Below are 18,970 nucleotides of genomic sequence, written 5' to 3' on the forward strand. Positions count from 1 at the left end.
ACTCACCGGTGCAAATAGTTGGATCTATTGTGATTCCATTGTGTTGCAAGACAAATAGAATGAAAAGAGTTAATACACATTAAAACTACTTTTCGCACCATGTAAAATTATAATTTTTATGTTGTGTGAACAAAATCAGCATGTGCATGCATTCAGAAATTTACTTTTCTCCTAAGCCAAAACAGATTTAAAATTCGCCAATTATGGCTATAAAAATCTTTAATGTAAAATCCAACTAAATTTCACACCAGTAGTAGACTTCTTATTTAATCACACAGATATTTTCATTCTGCATTGTAGTTATCTATTTTAGGAAAGATTAGGCTTAAAGATTTAGAAGTCATTTTATAGTGGGCTGGGGCAGCCAAGAAAGGAACTTTGAAGAAGATGTACTACACAGTAATGTGAAAGGCCAAACTTCCTAGAGAACCATTTTGGAAATGAAAATCATAAGCAAGAAAAAAAGAAACACAGAAAAGATTCTACAAATAGTATTTCTTTTAAGCTAAAACTGTTACCAGACATATGAGGGTTTATATGTGAATGAAAAATTTCTGAGGTAATCAGAGTCCCTCTTAAGTAGAACTGACTTGTACGTATAAGCCATAAAATCTTACATAGTAAATATAATTTAGAGTAAATTACCTGATTATATTTAGCATTTGCAATGTGCTTTGTTTCCAGCTGTCCATACTGTGGAGGTTTACAGGAAAATTCTACAAATGCCAGTAACTGGTCAAATATAGCTGGATACATTATCTGCATGTTTTCTGGTCCTATACAGATGGCCTATAAAAGCAAAATATGAACAGTAGAATGCATAATCTGAACTCTATTAAGTTCTTTACTGTTACATGCATTTGCTTAACCAAATAATCATAAAAACTGCCCTGTTTTACGTATCATACAATCTTTTATAAGCCCTTAAGGACATTTAAGCTATTTTAAACTATTATTGAGTAAAGTATAGGCTAAATGTATAAATCAACTAAAATTTTTTTAAAATAAAAAGTGTAATATTTCCCTGGCCGCATTTCTCAGTGTGTTAGGGCATCTGCCCTCAGACTGAAGGGGTGTGGGTTCAATTGCCAGTCAAGGGCACATATTTCAGTTGCTGTTCGATATCAGGCCCTGGTCAGGGCACACGTGGTAGGCAACCAGTCGATGTGCCTGTCATGTTGATGCTTCTTTCTTTCTCTCCACCCTCCCTCCTCCTTTCATTCTCTCTAAAAAATCAATGAAAAGAATATCTTTGGGTGAGGATTTTTTTTAAGTGTGATATTTTTATTTAATAGATTGGATACAGGGCAAGCACTTAAAGAGAAATCCCAGGAAGTCCTGAGGTCCTACAATCTGATCATTTGTTCAGTAGTGCAGGCATCAGACCATTAAGAATGCTTCACTGACCAAGATGACAGTGACTACTCTTTCAGTGATGAGATCAGTTCTTGGAAATGACAGCTGATTTTTGCACCTCGCCTGGTCCACTGACTTTAACAAATGTGCATTATAATTAGGAAAATAAATCATGAAAAATTGTTTCTAGTAGAAATCTATATATTAATTTTTAACATAGTATATGTTTAATAATGTCTAGTATATCTGAATATAGACTTGATTTTAAAAATTAAAATATTTTAATATAATTAAACTTATTGCTACAGATAATTTTATAAAACAGAATAAAATGACCATCATTGCAGATTTTAATTACCAATTCAAATGTCAAAAGTACTTAAATCAATCTTATCTTTTTATTTTTTTCTAGCCACAAATGTGTATTTTCCTCTCATCCTTTCATATTTTCCTGTTTTAGTGTTTATTTATCTGTGAGAACAAATATTTAATGATATTATTTATAGAATGCCTAAAATATATCTGTGCTCTACAAAACAAACAAAAAAACATGATCACTCTACACTTCAGCTACCCTCAAAATACTAAGTCAAAATTCACAGCACTCAAAATTTTAAGGAATCTCTTTAAAAAGATATTTACATTTATATATTTTTTGTAATCTGTGGCTTTTTAACTGTCAGACAATAGATTAGTTTCATTTTCTCTCAGAGAAGATATAGCCATTTAGCTATAACTGAAAGTTTAGATATAACTGTCCTAAGATAGAAAGTGGGTAAGCAAAGTGCTGACCATACCTAAGTTAGATCGTTTTATAATTACAATGTGAAAAAATAACACCATGTTTCAATATTTAGCTATTTTTGCCAGAAATAGTTAATGAAGAACCTGAATGATAAAAAAATTCTCTCTAGCCCTGGGCGGTGTGGCTCAATTGGTTGGAATGTCGTTTCCTTTACCAAAAGGTGGCAGGTTCAATTCCAGGTCAGGGCACATAACTAGGTTGTGGGTTCAATCCCTGGTCTAGGCAGGAGGCAACTGATCGATGTTTCTCACATGGATATCTCTGTCTGTCTGTCTCTGTCTCTCTTCCTTCCTCTCTCTAAATTCAAAAAGTATATCTTCAGGTGAGGAAAAAAAAATTCTCCCTACTAATTACTTCTAATAGTTTCACCTTCTTCATTAACGTTTTGCTAAGTCTTAACTCTTAGAAGTAAACAAGTACTATGGAAAAGAGACAATTATCCTAAGTGAATTATTTTCAACTAGAGGCCCGGTGCACGAAATTCGTGCACGGAGGGTGGAGGGGGGTTGTCCCTCAGCCCAGCCTGCACCCTCTCCAATCTGGGACCCCTACTGGATCGGGCCTAAACGGGCAGTCGGACATCCCTCTCACAATCCAGGACTGCTGGCTCCCAACTGCTCGCCTGCCTGCCTTCCTGATTGCCCCTAACCACTTCTGCCTGCCAGCCTGATCACCCCCTAACCACTCCCCTGCTAGCCTGATTGATGCCTAACTGCTCCCCTGCCAGGCTGTTTGCCCCTAACTGCCCTCCCCTGCAGGCCTGGGTCCCCCTAACTGCCCTTCCCTGCAGGCCCAGTTGCCCCCAACTTCCCTCCTCTGCCAGCCTGGTTACCCCTAACTGCCCTCCCCTGCAGGCTTGATCGCCCCCAACTGCCCTCCCTTGCAGGCCTGTTCCCTCCTAACTGCCCTCCCCTGCTGGCCATCTTGTGGCGGCCATCTTGTGTCCATATGGGGGCAGCAATCTTGTGTGTTGGAGTGATGTTCAATTTGCATATTACTCTTTTATTAGATAGGATAGCTAAAAAGAAAAAAAAAAAGCCTGTGTTGATAACTTAGTAAACTTAGTATCAGAATTTCTCTGGAAATATCTTAGCACCAAATAATGATTTTGGTGGGATTTTCTGTGTTCCTTTATAAAAATAAAACATAAGTAGTATAATATGCGCTGGGATTTTCTGTGTTCCTTTATAAAAATAAAACATAAGTAGTGTTATAGTAGATTATAAAGCTATTCTGGAATCTTAAAAGTGTATAATATACAGTCAACTTTTTTTTTTTTAACAAACTCCATATAAGAAAAAATTATTATTGGCTTTTCTTCTTTAGTATTCTGAAGTTGATATATCACAAAAACCTATAATAAAACTTGATAACAGATTTTAGTTCCACAACTGAGAATCAATAAGCAATCTGAAGAATATTTCCTATTAGTTCTTAAAAACTGTATATGTGAAAACAAGAACAAAAACTGGACATCCAACCTCCAGTACAGTTCAAGGTTTCTCTAAGTAATCTACAATAATTCATTCAGTACCTACCATGTTCTAAGGCCTTTGCTAGAGAAACTGATGATGAAGATAGTAACAGCTAAACTAACAATTGCTGAATGTTTAACTGTGCCAGACACTAAATATCTTACAAATATCCCATTTAATAGAGCAAAAAGTTATAGATTATTTTCATTTTATAGATGAGGTATCTGAAGTATAGAGAGATTCAGAAACTTGCCCCAGTAAGAAGACATGGTTTCACTGAACAACTCCAAAGGCACCATTTCACATACAATGTGATGATGTTTCCTGGAGTATCACTCCAGCAATTGTGATGATGGAGACAGATAGGGTATTTAGCCATCTGACTTTAGGAAGTTTAGCAATAAATAAGACAGATGCAGTCTCCTGATCTCAGAACTTAATAAAAGCAGATAATCAAATTCTCAGGTCCCTCATGTATGCCAAAATGTCTTAGAAAAAAAAAATCAATTAGCATACATAACTAAGACAATTTAGTTGGGAACTAGTGATTTGGGAACCAAGAGAAGACTGTGACCCTGAATATAAGGCTAAAGAAATAAAAAAAGAGTTTTTCTGCCCTGGCTGGTGTGGCTCAGTTTGTTGGGCATCATCCTGAGCACAGAAGGGTTTGTTGGTTCCATTCCCGGTCAGGGCACATGCATGGGTTGCAGGCTTGATCCCTGGTTGGGGGCATGCAGGAGGCAGCCAATATATGTTCCCCTCTCACATCGATGTTTCTCTCTCCCTCTCCTTTCCTCTCTCTCTAAAAATCAATTTAAAAAATCTTTTTAAAAATATAAGTTTTTCCTTTTAGGAAGGAAAATAGTTTTTAATCAATAAAATGTTTTGCTGAATAGTTTATTAGGATAAAATCCCAAAGCAAAAACTTGCCAAAACCCATGGAGGAAAATATAAAAACATTCTCACAGATTATGAAACATGTAAATTTTTCTCAGGAAATATTAAAGACTTCCATATTATATTATTTTCAAGTAATGGATACAATGAAAATTAACAATGCAAAATATCAATTGATATAAAAAGCTTCTTAAGTTTCAGGTTGAAGGTATATGTTGTTTTCAAGGCTTAGAACAAATTCCTAGTAACTGGAATGAATGATTCCACTTATTGTCTTACTGCTAAAGCAGAGGGTGTTTTTGTTGTTTTGTTTTGTTGTAATGATATACTTTTTCTCTTGAAGAGAGTTTTTGGCATTTGTTGTTTCTTGTTTATTTTTATCCTGTACACATATATAAAAGTTTGAATCAAACATCTGAATGAGAGTTGTAGATTATAGGCATCCCACAAGGCCTGTGGCTTTTCTTTTTTGATAAAATAACTTTTCCATTCCCTCTGGGCAGTCTATAAGTGATTTATGAGCATGATCAATCAAGGGGGGGGGGGAGTAATTATTGAGAACCCACATTCCACCCCTGAGAATCAAAAAGCAATCTGAAGAATATTGCTTAATTAAAAACAGCTATTTTTATTTCAATTGTGGAAAACTGATACTATAATAAATTTTTTTAATGCCAGATTCTCTTAAATTTTAAGTTTCTACACAATTTGTTTCTTTGTATAATAGGATTAAACAGATAAAGAATTACTGCTCAGCTAGACTTCCTCCAGAAGCAAATAAGAGGTATTGCCATATAGCAGAAACCACCATTCTTCATTTGAAAATGTCCATCATTCCAGTTGGATGTGTGTAATCAGTTAAATGGAAAACATGATTTACAGTACATAAATGGTTACTGTCACACATGTATAATCAGGTTCTAGTTCCATTCTAATCTATATATATAAAAGGCTAAGTGACTGTCCGACTGGTAGCTATGACACGCAAGGACCATCAGGGGGCAGACACTCTGACTGGTAGCTATGACGTGCACTGACACCAAGGGGCAGACACTCAACGCAGGAGCTGCCAAGCTGTGGTGACTTGGCATGGTGGTTCTCGGGTGACGCACCCCGGAACCAGAGAGGAGGGAGCCCAATTTCGGGGTGCATCCATCACCTAAGAACTGCCCTCTCGCAATCTGGGACCCCTTGGGGGATGTCAGAGAGCTGGTTTCGGCCTGATCCCCACAGGCCAGGCCAAAGGACCCCACCTGCCAGAGGGACCCCGCTCACTCCGCAGATGCCCTTCGAGCCGCAGCACTGCCCCAGGTGCAGCCAGCCCAGGTGCAGCCAGCCCAGGTGCAGCGGGCCGGGGAGGGACCACGAGAAGTTGGCTCCAGGGCGTGTCCGGACTGTCTCGCCCAGTCCCGCCCCACTAGCCACCTTCTAATTAATTTCCTTTCAATGTGCATGAATCCTTGCACGTGGGCACTAGTATTGTTAGAATGTCATAGCTACTATAAGGGAATTGCTATCTTTTCTGTTTGCATTTTGTTCTTCAGCATTTTGGTTGTGAATTACACTAACAATTACCTTAAAGTTTAAAGATTTTTTTTATTTTGATCTGGTATTGCTTGCTAATTGGAATTTATTCAATGATATTTAGGTCTGTCTGTTTTAATAATTTTTTGCAGTAACAAAACACATAGGTAAAAATATAACTTTCTAAAATTTTTGTGAAATACTTTATAAATTTATCCTTACTTCTTATTTTTAAAATAAGCTTCCAACAATTCCAGAGCTAGATTTAATTGCAGATAAAAAAATATATGTAATCCCATTGCTTATTAATTTTCTAATTACATAAGTACCAGACAAAAGCTGTTATTCCAAAAAGTATTATCCTCTTATAAAGAGGTGTATGAACAAACCAAAAATGTTGGTGAATAGAAACAATATGCAGGCAGTTTCTTAACGACTCTCAAAACAAACCTGAATTACCAGAAAACGACCCGTTTTTAAAATAACTAGATCTTTACAATCCTGAACTTATCCCAAAGTATATAACATAACAATCTTAACGATCCAGAATTACCAAAAAATACGTAGCAAAGTAAAAAAATATGCATTTTTGCTTAGACAGCCATTATAATTCTATTACCTTTTGGAGAACATCTAAAGCTGTAAGTACAGCTTCCTGTAAACTTGTCAAAACTGCTTCAGTATACGATGGAAGAATGAAAGGAGATGCATCTGAACTTATTGGGACTGAAACAGCACTGTGCAATATGACCCCTAATTTTTGCAAGTCATCCATGTTGAAACCAGTTTTTATGTGTTGGTAGAGAGCTGGAAATATCTGAATTAAAGCTGTAAGAAAAGGCTGGCTGGGAATAAAAGTCAGTTTATCAAAAGTAATAGGAGGCTTAGTGCTTTCAGATCCAATTCTATACCAGGTATTCCATGCAGCCCACCAGAGATTCAAATCTTCAAGCTCATCAGTAACTATGGGTGGCTCAGAGCTACTATATCTTCCAAGTCTTTCTCCAATGGAATCTGTTCTTACAAATGGCCTGCTCAGGCCAGGGCCTGATATTGACCCTAAAAGGACAGACACAGGTACATTAACTGAAGGCGGTGTCTCAGGCTTATCTGAGTCTCTGACAGGGGACACAATCTGTAAAATTTCCTGGAAGCTTTTCAGTGCAGCCAGAGATACTTCATTGTTTTTGCTGAGTGCTGCTGATTGTATATGGTCAAGAAGAACATCCCATGCTCTTGAAAAGTCTCCTATATTAAGAAGAGAAAAAAATATATATCATAAATGTTCTCTACTAGACACTTTAGAATCTATTTGCTTTATTTTTCTGCTTAAATTCCTATGGAACTAGAAAAAAACTGCTTAGGTACCAAGGTTATTAACAATGTGAATTAAAACCATTACAACCTGAAAATCCAGTAAATTATTTTTCAGATACAGGAACAAAGGGCACCAAGAAGAGATTAGATAATGGGTATATCAAACAATGTTTTTGTCTTAAAAACAAAACTCATTAACGTTAAGTATACATGTTTATACTATATCCTAGTACTTTTGCCAAAGGAGAAAAGAAAAAAACTTAATAGGGTAAAAACAAAAGCTTTGCCGAAACCGGTTTGGCTCAGTGGATAGAACGCCGGCCTGCGGACTGAAGGGTCCCAGGTTCGATTCCGGTCAAGGGCATGTACCTTGGTTGCGGGCACATCCCCAGTATGGGGTGTGCAAGAGGCAGCTGATTGATGTTTCTCTCTCATCGATGTTTCTAACTCTCTATCCCTCTCTCTTCCTCTCTGTAAAAAAATCAATAAAATATATTTTTAAAAAAAGAAAAAAGCTTTTTAGTAACATCTTCAGTCTATCTATCTGCCTTTATTAATGATTAAGATGTTATCATTCTTAAATATATTGGAAAAGTTATAAGTATAACAGCATGAAACATTTTATAGGTCTAAATGTTTAAACTATCATATTCCATTAAACTTCAGTTTTCATATTTAAATAATTTATAGTTATACAACTTTTTTTAAAAAGATTTTTTTCTTGATTTTGAGATAGAGAGAAAGGGAGAGTGAAAGAGAAAGAAACACCGATGTAATAGTGAAACATCAATCGGCTGCCTCCTGCATGACCTCAACCACCACAGGGGTCAAGCCAACAACTGGGGTATGTGCCCTGAGTGGAAATCAAACCAGCAACCTTTCAGTGCACAAGACGCCGCCCAACCAAGTGAGCCACATTGGCCAGGGCAGTTGTATAACTTTCTTAAACATTTTTCACCCATAATAGTTAGTTACCAGGACAAAATGAATAGACTGTCCTTTCATAATGAGTATAAATTTGTTTCCCTCACACGAAAATGAGTCAGCAAGGCATGAGCTGAATGGTAGTTGCTGGTTTCCACTGATCAATCTCTTGCTCTACTACTATGACCAACTAAACATATAATGAACCCAGGTGTAATTTGTTTCTATGAAGTCCAGCAAAAATGACCTTATTCTTAACAGCAATCTGGCCCAATGGTTTGTTAACAAATATTTTTACTTTAAGGGCTGCTTTGTTACCTACATACTTGCACTTAAATAATGCAAAAGTCAGAGAAATTGACATTTTTCAAAGTAGGATAACATAAGTAGGTTATGGAACATATATAAATAATCGAAGTTTATAGCCTTTGAAAGGCTATAAACAACTTGATTTTATTTATTTATTTAAAGTTATTTTAAAAAATGTTTTTCAATTACAGTTGACATTCAATATCATTTTATATTAGTTTCAGATGTATAGCATAGTAGTTAGACACATATAATTTACAAAGAGATCCCCCAAATAATTGTAGCACCCACCTGGCACCATACTTGATTTTTTTTTTTTTTTTTTGAGGAAGCATACAATTAATAGGAAAAGCTAGAAACAGATCTGGTATGAAACAGTAAGTACCACTCTGCCTATATAGGACAAACTATAACACCTTCCCAGTTTTGTGCCTCTTTTCTATTCTCTTTAAATTTAAATATTAAGGTATAATTTTTACATCCAATAAAAAACAGATTTTTTTTCAGTAAACTATTCAAAGAGCTTTGACAAATTATGTTTAAAAACTATCAAAATAGCCCTAACCAGTTTGGCTCAATGGATAGAGCGTCGGCCTGCGGACTGAAAGGTCCCAAGTTTGATTCTGTTCAAGGGCATGTACCTTGGTTGTGGGCACATCCCCAGTAGGAGGTGTGCAGGAGGCAGCTGATCGATGTTTCTCTCTCATCGATGTTTCTAACTCCCTGTCCCTCTCCCTTTCTCTCTGTAAAAAAATCAATAAAATATATTAAAAAAACAACAACACACAAACAACTATCAAAATAGCTAAACAAAAGCAATTTCTCTATTAATATACTCTATGTCTAGGAAAAAGTCCCTTTTCTAAAAGACTAGGAAATTATATATTACACATGTTTATGTTAAAAATATGAACTTCATTCTAAATAAAAAACATTTGTAGTCTTCAAATTGTAAAAAGTTATGAAAGCAAGACAAACTACTTAATGTCTTCATTTCTAAAAATCTAAATCTACATTAGTTCTTAGCTTTTAAAATAAAGTAACTATTGTGGAGGTATTAAAAATGATGCTTATTTTGTCAAAACTCAGCAAATATACAGTTAAAATTGGTACATTTCATTGTACATATATTTTACATTAAGTTTTCAATATATATGTTAATCCTAAAATGCAAAATGAAGCACGATAAGTTATTTTTTTGGGGGAAAATGTGCATGAAGACCACCACACAAAAAAGCCTACAGAAAAAGTAAATAAGCTTATGCTTCAACAAAAACAGAAAAGAAAAAAATATATATATATATATATAAATAATAAACTAAAAAATAAAATATGTATAGCATGCTCAATTATGTACAAAAGTATTTCTGTTCACTTTTTCTATCACCCCTATCACTCCCACCAAAATTGAAGGTACTATAGTCTGCACTGGGGCTTTTCAATCTCAGTACTATGGACATTTTTCGGTTAGATACTTTTTTGTTGTGCATCTGTTGCCTCTACTCCCCAGATTCCACCAGCACTTGTCCCTCACCAGTGGTGACAACCAAAAATATCTCCAAACATTGCCAAATGTCCTGGAGGGAAAAGGGGGAGGGCAAAATTGGCCCTGGTTGAGAACTACTGATCTGCACCAACAGCTTCCTAACCTAACCAGTCTAATAGTGTCCTGCCTTCCTTCCTTGCTGCCATTTCATACCATCCACAGTGACCTTTTAGAACTGCATATCTGATCATGTCACAATATGAATTAAAACCTTTTAGTAGTTTTTCACTGCTGTTGGATGAAGTTCTAACTTATGAACATGAACTCCAGAGTTTTGCATGGTTTGGCCTTTCTCTACCTCTACAACTTCATCTGGAATCACACTTTCATTCCAAACCTTCAAACATGCTAAGGTCCTCAACATCTCCCACCCAATTTTCTTCTATCTCTTCTACATGGTCTCTCTGCCTATAAGGCCCTTCAACTTGCATTTTACCCTCACCTAATGAAATCTCATATCCTTGAAATCTCAGATAAAATAATGCTTTCTTAGGGAAGACAATCTGGACCTCACTGGCCTGGTTAAATACCTATTATAAGCTCATAATGCACCACTCCTTTATAGCATTTATAATTGTAGCAATTTTGCATTTTTTGCTCATTATATTCCCTTGATGCTAGCCCATAGCAGGTAATACTTATTTTTTCAATGAAAACTGCTTATGCACAAACCGCACATTAACACAAAGACTGGCAGTTAAGATTATTCTTGGGAAGTAGCATTGTATATGAATTTCAAAAAAAATCTTTTGTATTTTCCAAATTTTCTTTATCATGAATTATCTGTATCACCAGGAAAAAAAAATACACACACACACACACACACACACACACACACACACACACACACACCTAAAGGTTGCAGTAAATATCTTCTAGTGTTGAAGATTCTTGCTACTCCGGCCAATGTTAAAACCCATGTCTCAGCCCACTGCTTCTCTGCTGTGTCCCTTGAATGATGAATGAGAATATTGCCACCTCCGGATTCAATCTTTTCTTTGTCTGCAGTGGTAGAAGACTCTCGAACTCGGTCCAATAGATGAAAGAGAACCTGAATATTTATAAAAATACACATAAAAAGTATTGATAACATAGATAGGAATTATTACAAAAATTATATCTGACAATCTAATCAATCCCTCTATATTAGAAGAAATTGAACACTAGAAGTATTCTTATATAAGTCATGGAATATGAAAAATTAAAATAAATTAGAAAGAACAACATCTAAGACTGTTGGGTTGAAGTGTTAGTGGAGCATCTATGGGGTAATGTATAAAAAAAGAACAAAACTAATGAGAAGGGTCCAGGCAAAAAATATAATTATAGGAGATATTTAGATAGGAGCTTATAACTGATGCTTCAGGATTAGATGAAGATATGTGGAAAAATGAAACAGGAAATGGTTTCAGGACTTGGAAAATGTTTATATTTAAAGGATAGATTCAGAGGAAGGAATAAGAAAATAAATTAAAATAAAAATTGAGTAGAGAACCAGAAGTATGCTATGAAACAAACCAAGAAAAGAAATTTTATGGAGAAACTAATCAACAAGGTTAAATGCTACAAAAAAATGAGTAGGATAAGGAATGAGCATATGGCAAAAAACTTGGCAGACTACCTGTAGCCTGTGAAAAATTTCTATAGTTCTCAAAATATGGTCTCAAAATCAGCAGCATTAGCATCACCCAGGAGTGTCATACATATGCAAATTCTCAGGCCTGAGGACAAGGGCAAAAAGTCAAACTCTAGAACAGGGGTGGGGAAAGCCTGGACCATGGGCAGTATAAGGCCTGAGAAATCATTTGATCTGACCCTGCCAAGGCAACAGAAGGTGGGAGTAGAAATTCAATAAATCTAGGCACTTTTATCATAACAACATACATTTATACTAAGTGAATTCTATCAAGCAAATGACATTATAAGTATCCAAACACCCCTTGGCAGAACAAAGGTTCCGCTCTCGAGGATAGAGTGGTGGCTCAGCAATCTATGCTTTAATAAGTCCTCCAGGTGATTCTGTTACTGGCTAATGTTTAAGAGACTGTGAAGTAGAATGATCTGGAAATCAAATTACAAGGGATAAGGGAGTGCAGGGAAGGAGAGGAAGAAATAAATCCCTGAGAATTAAGCAGCAAGATTAATAATGAAGCTGTTGAAAGGAAAATAGCTATCAGAGAAAATATCAGTTTGCTTTTAAAAACAGTAACAAAAACTTAAGCATGTTTCTGATCTGAGGAGCCAGGGGATAAAGTTGAGACAGAAGACACAAGGGCTTTTAGCTATTTTTATTAGGAAACGTACATTATTAATTTTTAAAGAAGACAGTGAGTTCTCTTTATTAAGTTGAAAACATTGTTAAATACAATTAAGGTTTACTATGCTGCCTATTGTCAAATTTACTGTTCTCAAAAATTCACAAACCAGTGAAAGGATTATAAATAGAATTTTATTAAAATGAAACAGATGGAACAAAAAAGAAGAGCCTAACTGTTGACTTTGTAAGAAATTTTTTAAAAGGGGATAAAAAAGAAAACTATATTTAATGAACAAACGTAGAATTTACCAGTTGAAGGTTACTTTTGTTTGATGATTCTGCAAGTAAATTTCAGTTGTTGATATTATTTTATTCATAAAATTTTCATTTGATTATATTACATTTGAATTATGTGTAATGGTTTAGCAATTCCTATTTTTAACACTTGGGAAAATGGGAAAAAAGGGAAGGGCAAAGGCAGAAATCAGAGACAGAGATAAGAGGTGAAGAAAAAAAAAAGAGGTTTTAAATATTTAATCTGTTTTGCGTAAAGTGCAATTTAAAATATGACAAAGCTAACATTTTTGGTTTTGTCAAATGCACAGATGCATGGAGTCAAGATAGTCTCTTCAGTAAGTTGTGTTGGGAAAATAAGACAGATACATGCAAAAAAATGAAACTAGACCACCACTTACATCATTCACAAAAATAAACTCAAAATGGATAAAGGACTTAAATGTAAGACGGGAAATCATAAAAATCTGAGAAGAATCCATAGGCAGCAAAATAGCAGACAGCCTAGCTGGCATGGCTCAGTGCTTGAGCGTCGACCTATGCACCAGGAGATCCCAGGTTCGATTCCTGGTCAGGGCACATGCCTGGGTCCAGGCTCAATCCCCAGCGTGGGGCGTGCAGGAGGTAGCCGATCAATGATTCTCTCTCATCATTGATGTTTCTATTTCCATCTCCCTCTCCCTTCCACTCTGAAATCAATAAAAATATTTTAAAAAATAGCAGACATATATCATAGCAGTATCTTTACTAGTACAGCTCCTAGGACAATGGAAACTAAGGAGAAAATAAACAAATGGGACTATATCAAAATAAAAAGCTTCTGCACAGCAAAAGAAAATATCAACAAAACTAAAAGAGAACCCACTGCAGGGGAGAACATATTTGCTAATGTTATATCCCATAACGGTTTAATCTCCAAAATTTATAGGGAACTCATACAACTTAACAAAAGGAAGATAAACAATCCAATAAAAATTGGACAAAGGACTTAGATAGACCCCTTTCAAAAGAGGACATATAGAAGGCCAAGAGACACATGAAAACATGCTCAAAGTCACTAATCATCCAGAGATACAAATATAAACAACAATGAGGTACCATCTCACACCTGTCAGAATGGCTATCATCAACAAATCAACAACCGACAAGTGCTGGCGAGGATGCAGAGAAAAAGAAACCCTCATGCACTGCTGGTGGGAATGCAGACTGGTGCAGCCACTGTGGAAAACAGTATGGAGTTTCCTCAAAAAATTAAAAATAGAACTGCCATTTGACCCAGTGATCCCACTTCTAGGAATATATCCCAAGAAACTAGAAACACCAATCAGAAAGGACATATGCACCCCTATGTTCGTAGCAGCACAATTTACAATAGGTAAGATTTGGAAACAGCCTAAGTGCCCATGGGCAGATGAATGGATTAGAAAACTGTGGTACATCTACACAATGGAATACTACACAGCTGTAAAAAGGAAAGAACTCTTACCATTCACAACAGCATGAATGGACCTGGAGAGCATTATGCTAAGCAAAATAAGCCAGTCAGAGAAAGAAAAATATCACATGATCTCACTCATTTGCAGAATATAACAACATAAACTGATGAACAAAAATAGATCCAGAGGCAGAAAAGCACTGAACAGACCATCAATCCGCAGAGGGAAGGCAGGGGAGGCATTAAGAGATCACCCAAAGGACTTGTATACATGCATATAAGCATAACCAATGGACACAGACTCTAGGGGGATGAATGAGGGCATGTGCTGGGGGGTGGGGATGGCCGGGGAGAGGTCAATGGTGAAAAAAGAGAAAGATGTAATACTTTAAACAGTAAAGAATTAAATAAATAAATAAATAAATAAATAAATAAATAAATAAATAAATAAGAGATGCTACCCAAATTAGATGAAACAAGGAATAGAAGATTAAAGTGAAGGGATCTAATATAAGAACCAATTTTCCCTCCACCCCTTGCCTCGTCACTGAACTTAAAAAAAAAAAAAAAAGTAAACAGGAAAAAGTTTAATTGAAAAAGTATATGTGTGTTCCAATTAAAAGCTGATAACTCAAGCTAGTTTACAATACCTTCCAAATAACAGTGTGCCATGTTGAATGCTGTAATAAGGTCCCATGTGCACCAATTGTTGAAAACAGAGTCTGCCCTGCACTCTTCCTGACAGCAGGTCGGGGGTCCACGCATAGTTCACCCAATTTTGCATAAAGACACAACCAAAGGCAATCAAATGGTGGTGCAGGGTGGAACGGCCGATTTAAAACCACTCCTTTCTCTTCCGCCTGCTTTTGCTGTGCTGCCTCTTCTTTATTTAATTCTTTTTCAATAATTTCCCCTCTTTGGAAAAAATAATCTGAAATATTCCACTAAAAAGCAAAGTAGAAAAATATCACTTTATGCATAGATTTTATTTTAAAGGCATATATAAATATGCAACTCATAGCTGTTTTACTTTTTAGAATAAAACTTCTAAAAATTACTTCAGAAATCTAGAAGGGATTTAATGAAAACATCTCTTCCTCTGTCAAGTGTTTCTATCTGATTTCAGAAGAATATGGGGGAGAAATATTTTGCTAACATTAATATTTTTTAAAAATTTATTATGAAAAATTTTAAGAACACAGAAAAATAGTGAGAATATATCAATATGTTGATACACCTATCACCTAGATATAACAATTAATATTTTATTTTTACTTTATACCTATTTTATAATCTCTACTAAAAAAAGGCTTTAAAAACATAACCCTAAAACCATTATCATACTAACAAAATTATTAACAATTCCTTAATATCACTGAATAATATTTTGTAACTTCATACAAGAGCAATCACTATTTCCAAACATATCTTATGACTTCATTAGCAACCACAGCAAGGTATGTAAATTAATGAGAATGATATCAATGGTAAAAATGTAAAGTCCAATATCTGTGAACATAAATATAAAATAAAGAAAGTAATAAAGAAAGTAATATCTAGCAGAAATCAACACTGAATTAATCAACTACTCGTTGGGAGCAATTATATACATACAGAACATGCCTATGTTTTCCCCCATGATTCTATTTTTAATAGCAAAATACTAAGTTATCTAGCTTGTGAGAGGTATTTAAATATGACTTTTAAAATTCTGAGTTATAATATACATTTAAGAGTCTAAATAACTGCCTTTAAATAAATTTATATTGGTAACAGCTCTCTACATGTTTACTTTGTGTAATATTTAACAATATTCTAACTTAGATTTTATTACTTTTATATTCAAAATAAGTAAAATGAGGCTCAGAAGATCAATAATTTAACAATTAACAAGGAGTAGACAGAATTAAAATATATGTCTATCAGTCTGGGCTCTTGCACTATCATGTGCAATCTCCTTACAGCTAACAAAGCAGTGTTGACAAGCTATAGGACTCTGTAAATGGTGAAGCCTTTTATGGAAGTTTTATTTACTAAATAAGTAGTATATCAAAATGTTGCTTCCAAAATAATAGATAATCAATAAACCCTTACACGAGAATCAACTGACTCTTTCTCTTGTATGTACTATTACCAGTTTATTAAATCCTCTCAAGAAAACCATGTAAAAAAACAAATTTCAGTTCCATATGTCAAAATTATTCCAAATAGTCTGCTATTAATGAATTAAATTGTGTCACTTAATCCTTTAAGCAAGATATGTTAGGTATCAGAGTCATTTACAAGACTCCTATAGAGCCAAGTATTTGCTTACCATTCACTCTCTAGGTTATATTATTAAAAGGCAATGATACATACCAATAAACCTATTGAAGTTAAACTAATATTAAGTTCTTGATTATGAAGTCCAAAGCTACCTGCAACATCTACAACTATCTGCAGGCAAGTACAAGGCATTGTTGGTAGAAAATCTGTCACAACCAACTGAAGACACTGAAATGCAGTTCGTATCAAGGATTCTCTGAAAACACAAACGATAAGAAGTTTATACTCATGCATTTAAACAAAATGTAAGGGAAAATACATTTCTTATGGTAATTTGAACAAGAAAATATTTTCTAATATAGATAACCTAGTACTTCAACATTTTACAGAGATTTTTAAAAATGCTTATTTAAAATAATTAATAAAAAACTTCACAGATATAGAAATAAAACAGTACACTAGCAAAAGGAAAGGAAAATATGTATTAATGCCGTATTATTTTTACTTTGCACTAACTAGCCCAACAAAACTTAAGACATCAAATGAGAAAGGAAATTGCCTAGAGCTAACCTCTTACCATTATATCCCCAATATCTAACATGATGCCTAGCATATATAAATACACACAATGAAATACTCACTGAATGAAAATTAGTTCTTTATTCTTTTATATCTATACTATATCTTATTTTAAAATTCTAATCTATAAAAGAAAAGATTAATTTTGAATTTCATATAAAGAGAATACGAAGTATTTGATTTTTTAAGATAAATTCTGGTGGCGAAAAATAATGATGAAAATGAATTATAATAGCTAATACATTGAGCGTTTACTATGTCAGGCACTTTGTAAGAGTTTTACATGCATTAATTCATTTCATTCATATAACAACATCCTATTTTGTAACTACATTATAGGTTGGAAGAAGAAACTTCAGTTTCATTTAAGCTATAGCTGATATCTTTTCACTTTGATCATCTCAATATTTTGTAGGATTTAAGGAAATTTATAACTATAAATAAATTTTTAAAATAAGATTTCCATAATACTCTCAAGCATCTCAATCATGTAAAACTCCTAAATTAGTCATCAAAACAAGGTATTACAAGTCCTGCTGCAGAATTACACACGAATACATTCAAATTTCTGCTCTCCACTGCAATGTCCTACCTTAAATTAAACAAATCCATACATTTACTCTAAATGTGCTCTTTCTTCTGTATTCCTTCTATGTATAAAAGCCTAAGCGACCGTTCAACCGTTCGCCATGACGCGCACTCACCACCAGGGGGCAGACGCTCAATGCAGGAGCTGCCCCCTGGTGGTCAGTGTGCTCCCAAAGCGGGAGTGCCGCTCAGCTGACCAACAGGCACCAGATGCTGGGCTCACGGCTGGCAATGCTGCTGCAGCGGTGCAAGCCTCTCCCACAGACACTCCCCCTGAGTGGCCTTCCCCCATCCAGACTGGGATTGGGATCAGGACTGACTGGGCGTGAGCCTGCAGCCGCTTCTCGGTCATGGGCACCCCGGTATTGCCCTAGGACGGGCACGCAGAGACCTCAGCAGAGCGGCAGCAAGCCTTCCAAGCTGCAGCAGCAGGCCACTTCACGCACTACTACATCCTTCGGGGGATGTTGGACTGCTGGTTTCAGTCCGATCCCCGCAGACCACGCTGAGGGACCCCACGGGTGCACAAATCCGTGCACCAGACCTCTAGTTTAGCTATATACCTTATGGTAATTTGGACTACTATCCACTAAGCAAAGCCAGAAATCTTCGAATTATTCCTGATTCTGTTTCCTAAAACCCTTTCCCCCTAAAAGTTAATCTGTTAATAAGTAGCTCAAATCCATCTCCTCTCTATTTCTAGAGAGCACGGTAGGCTTTCCCATCCACTCCTCCAGGCTGCATGACACAGTGATACATCTCATATACATATCAGATACGTTTACTCCTCTGATTAAAATCCTAAAATACCTCCCAAGTGCATTAAGGATAAGTCCAAATAGTTTATAAAAGCATATAATATCCTTCATAATTTTGGTTCTGTCCCTCTCCAGGGGCATAGGCCCCTCCAACTGGATTACTATACTTCTGTAGCATAAAAAACTATTATCTTACTAGGACATCCTTTTTATAGGGTTTATTCCTTTTCCATAGGATTCTACTTTTAGAGCAGGAGCTATTTATCTATGTAATCAGAATAACTAGCAAGCATAGTATTTGGAATATACTAGGCACAGAACCAATGTTTAATAAATGAACAAATCAATGAAAAAAGGTCACTTAAAAGCAATTTCTTAGACTTCCCAATATATGCAGAGAGGTCAAGCCATAAATGTAAATTTACTTCTTACCAAGTATTTAACAAAAGAAAGCCCAATCTTTGGGTGTGCTATAAACTTTGTTAGATTGATACATTTTATCTTATTATAAGTAAGAACCTGTATCCTTGTATAAATGTCAAATAAATAGCAATTTTCCCATCCTTCCAAAACAAAAGTGAGCCCTAATAATTCGCTGTAGCCTCTTGAGGGTAGAGTTAAGAAAAACTGTAGAACTTGAA

At 35.4% G+C, this 18,970-nt stretch overlaps 1 protein-coding gene across 3 annotated transcripts in view; it reads right to left on the reverse strand.

The window, feature by feature from the left end:
- MON2 (MON2 homolog, regulator of endosome-to-Golgi trafficking) overlaps positions 1-18,970 on the reverse strand; it is a 114,822-nt gene that overhangs the window by 23,057 nt on the left and 72,795 nt on the right. For 2 of the 3 annotated variants that reach the window (XM_054718909.1, XM_054718911.1), the window contains exons 23-28: positions 16,498-16,660; positions 14,790-15,083; positions 11,006-11,204; positions 6,677-7,305; positions 646-789; positions 7-24 (exon numbers count right to left, since the gene is read on the reverse strand). In XM_054718909.1, coding sequence (XP_054574884.1) covers positions 7-24; positions 646-789; positions 6,677-7,305; positions 11,006-11,204; positions 14,790-15,083; positions 16,498-16,660 — 1,447 coding nt within the window. The remainder of the gene's footprint in view (positions 1-6; positions 25-645; positions 790-6,676; positions 7,306-11,005; positions 11,205-14,789; positions 15,084-16,497; positions 16,661-18,970) is intronic. The other variant, XM_054718910.1, reaches the window with a different exon arrangement.

This window comes from Eptesicus fuscus, chromosome 7 (genome assembly GCF_027574615.1).
Source record: "Eptesicus fuscus isolate TK198812 chromosome 7, DD_ASM_mEF_20220401, whole genome shotgun sequence".
In the NCBI taxonomy this organism is placed as follows: Eukaryota; Metazoa; Chordata; class Mammalia; order Chiroptera; family Vespertilionidae; genus Eptesicus; species Eptesicus fuscus.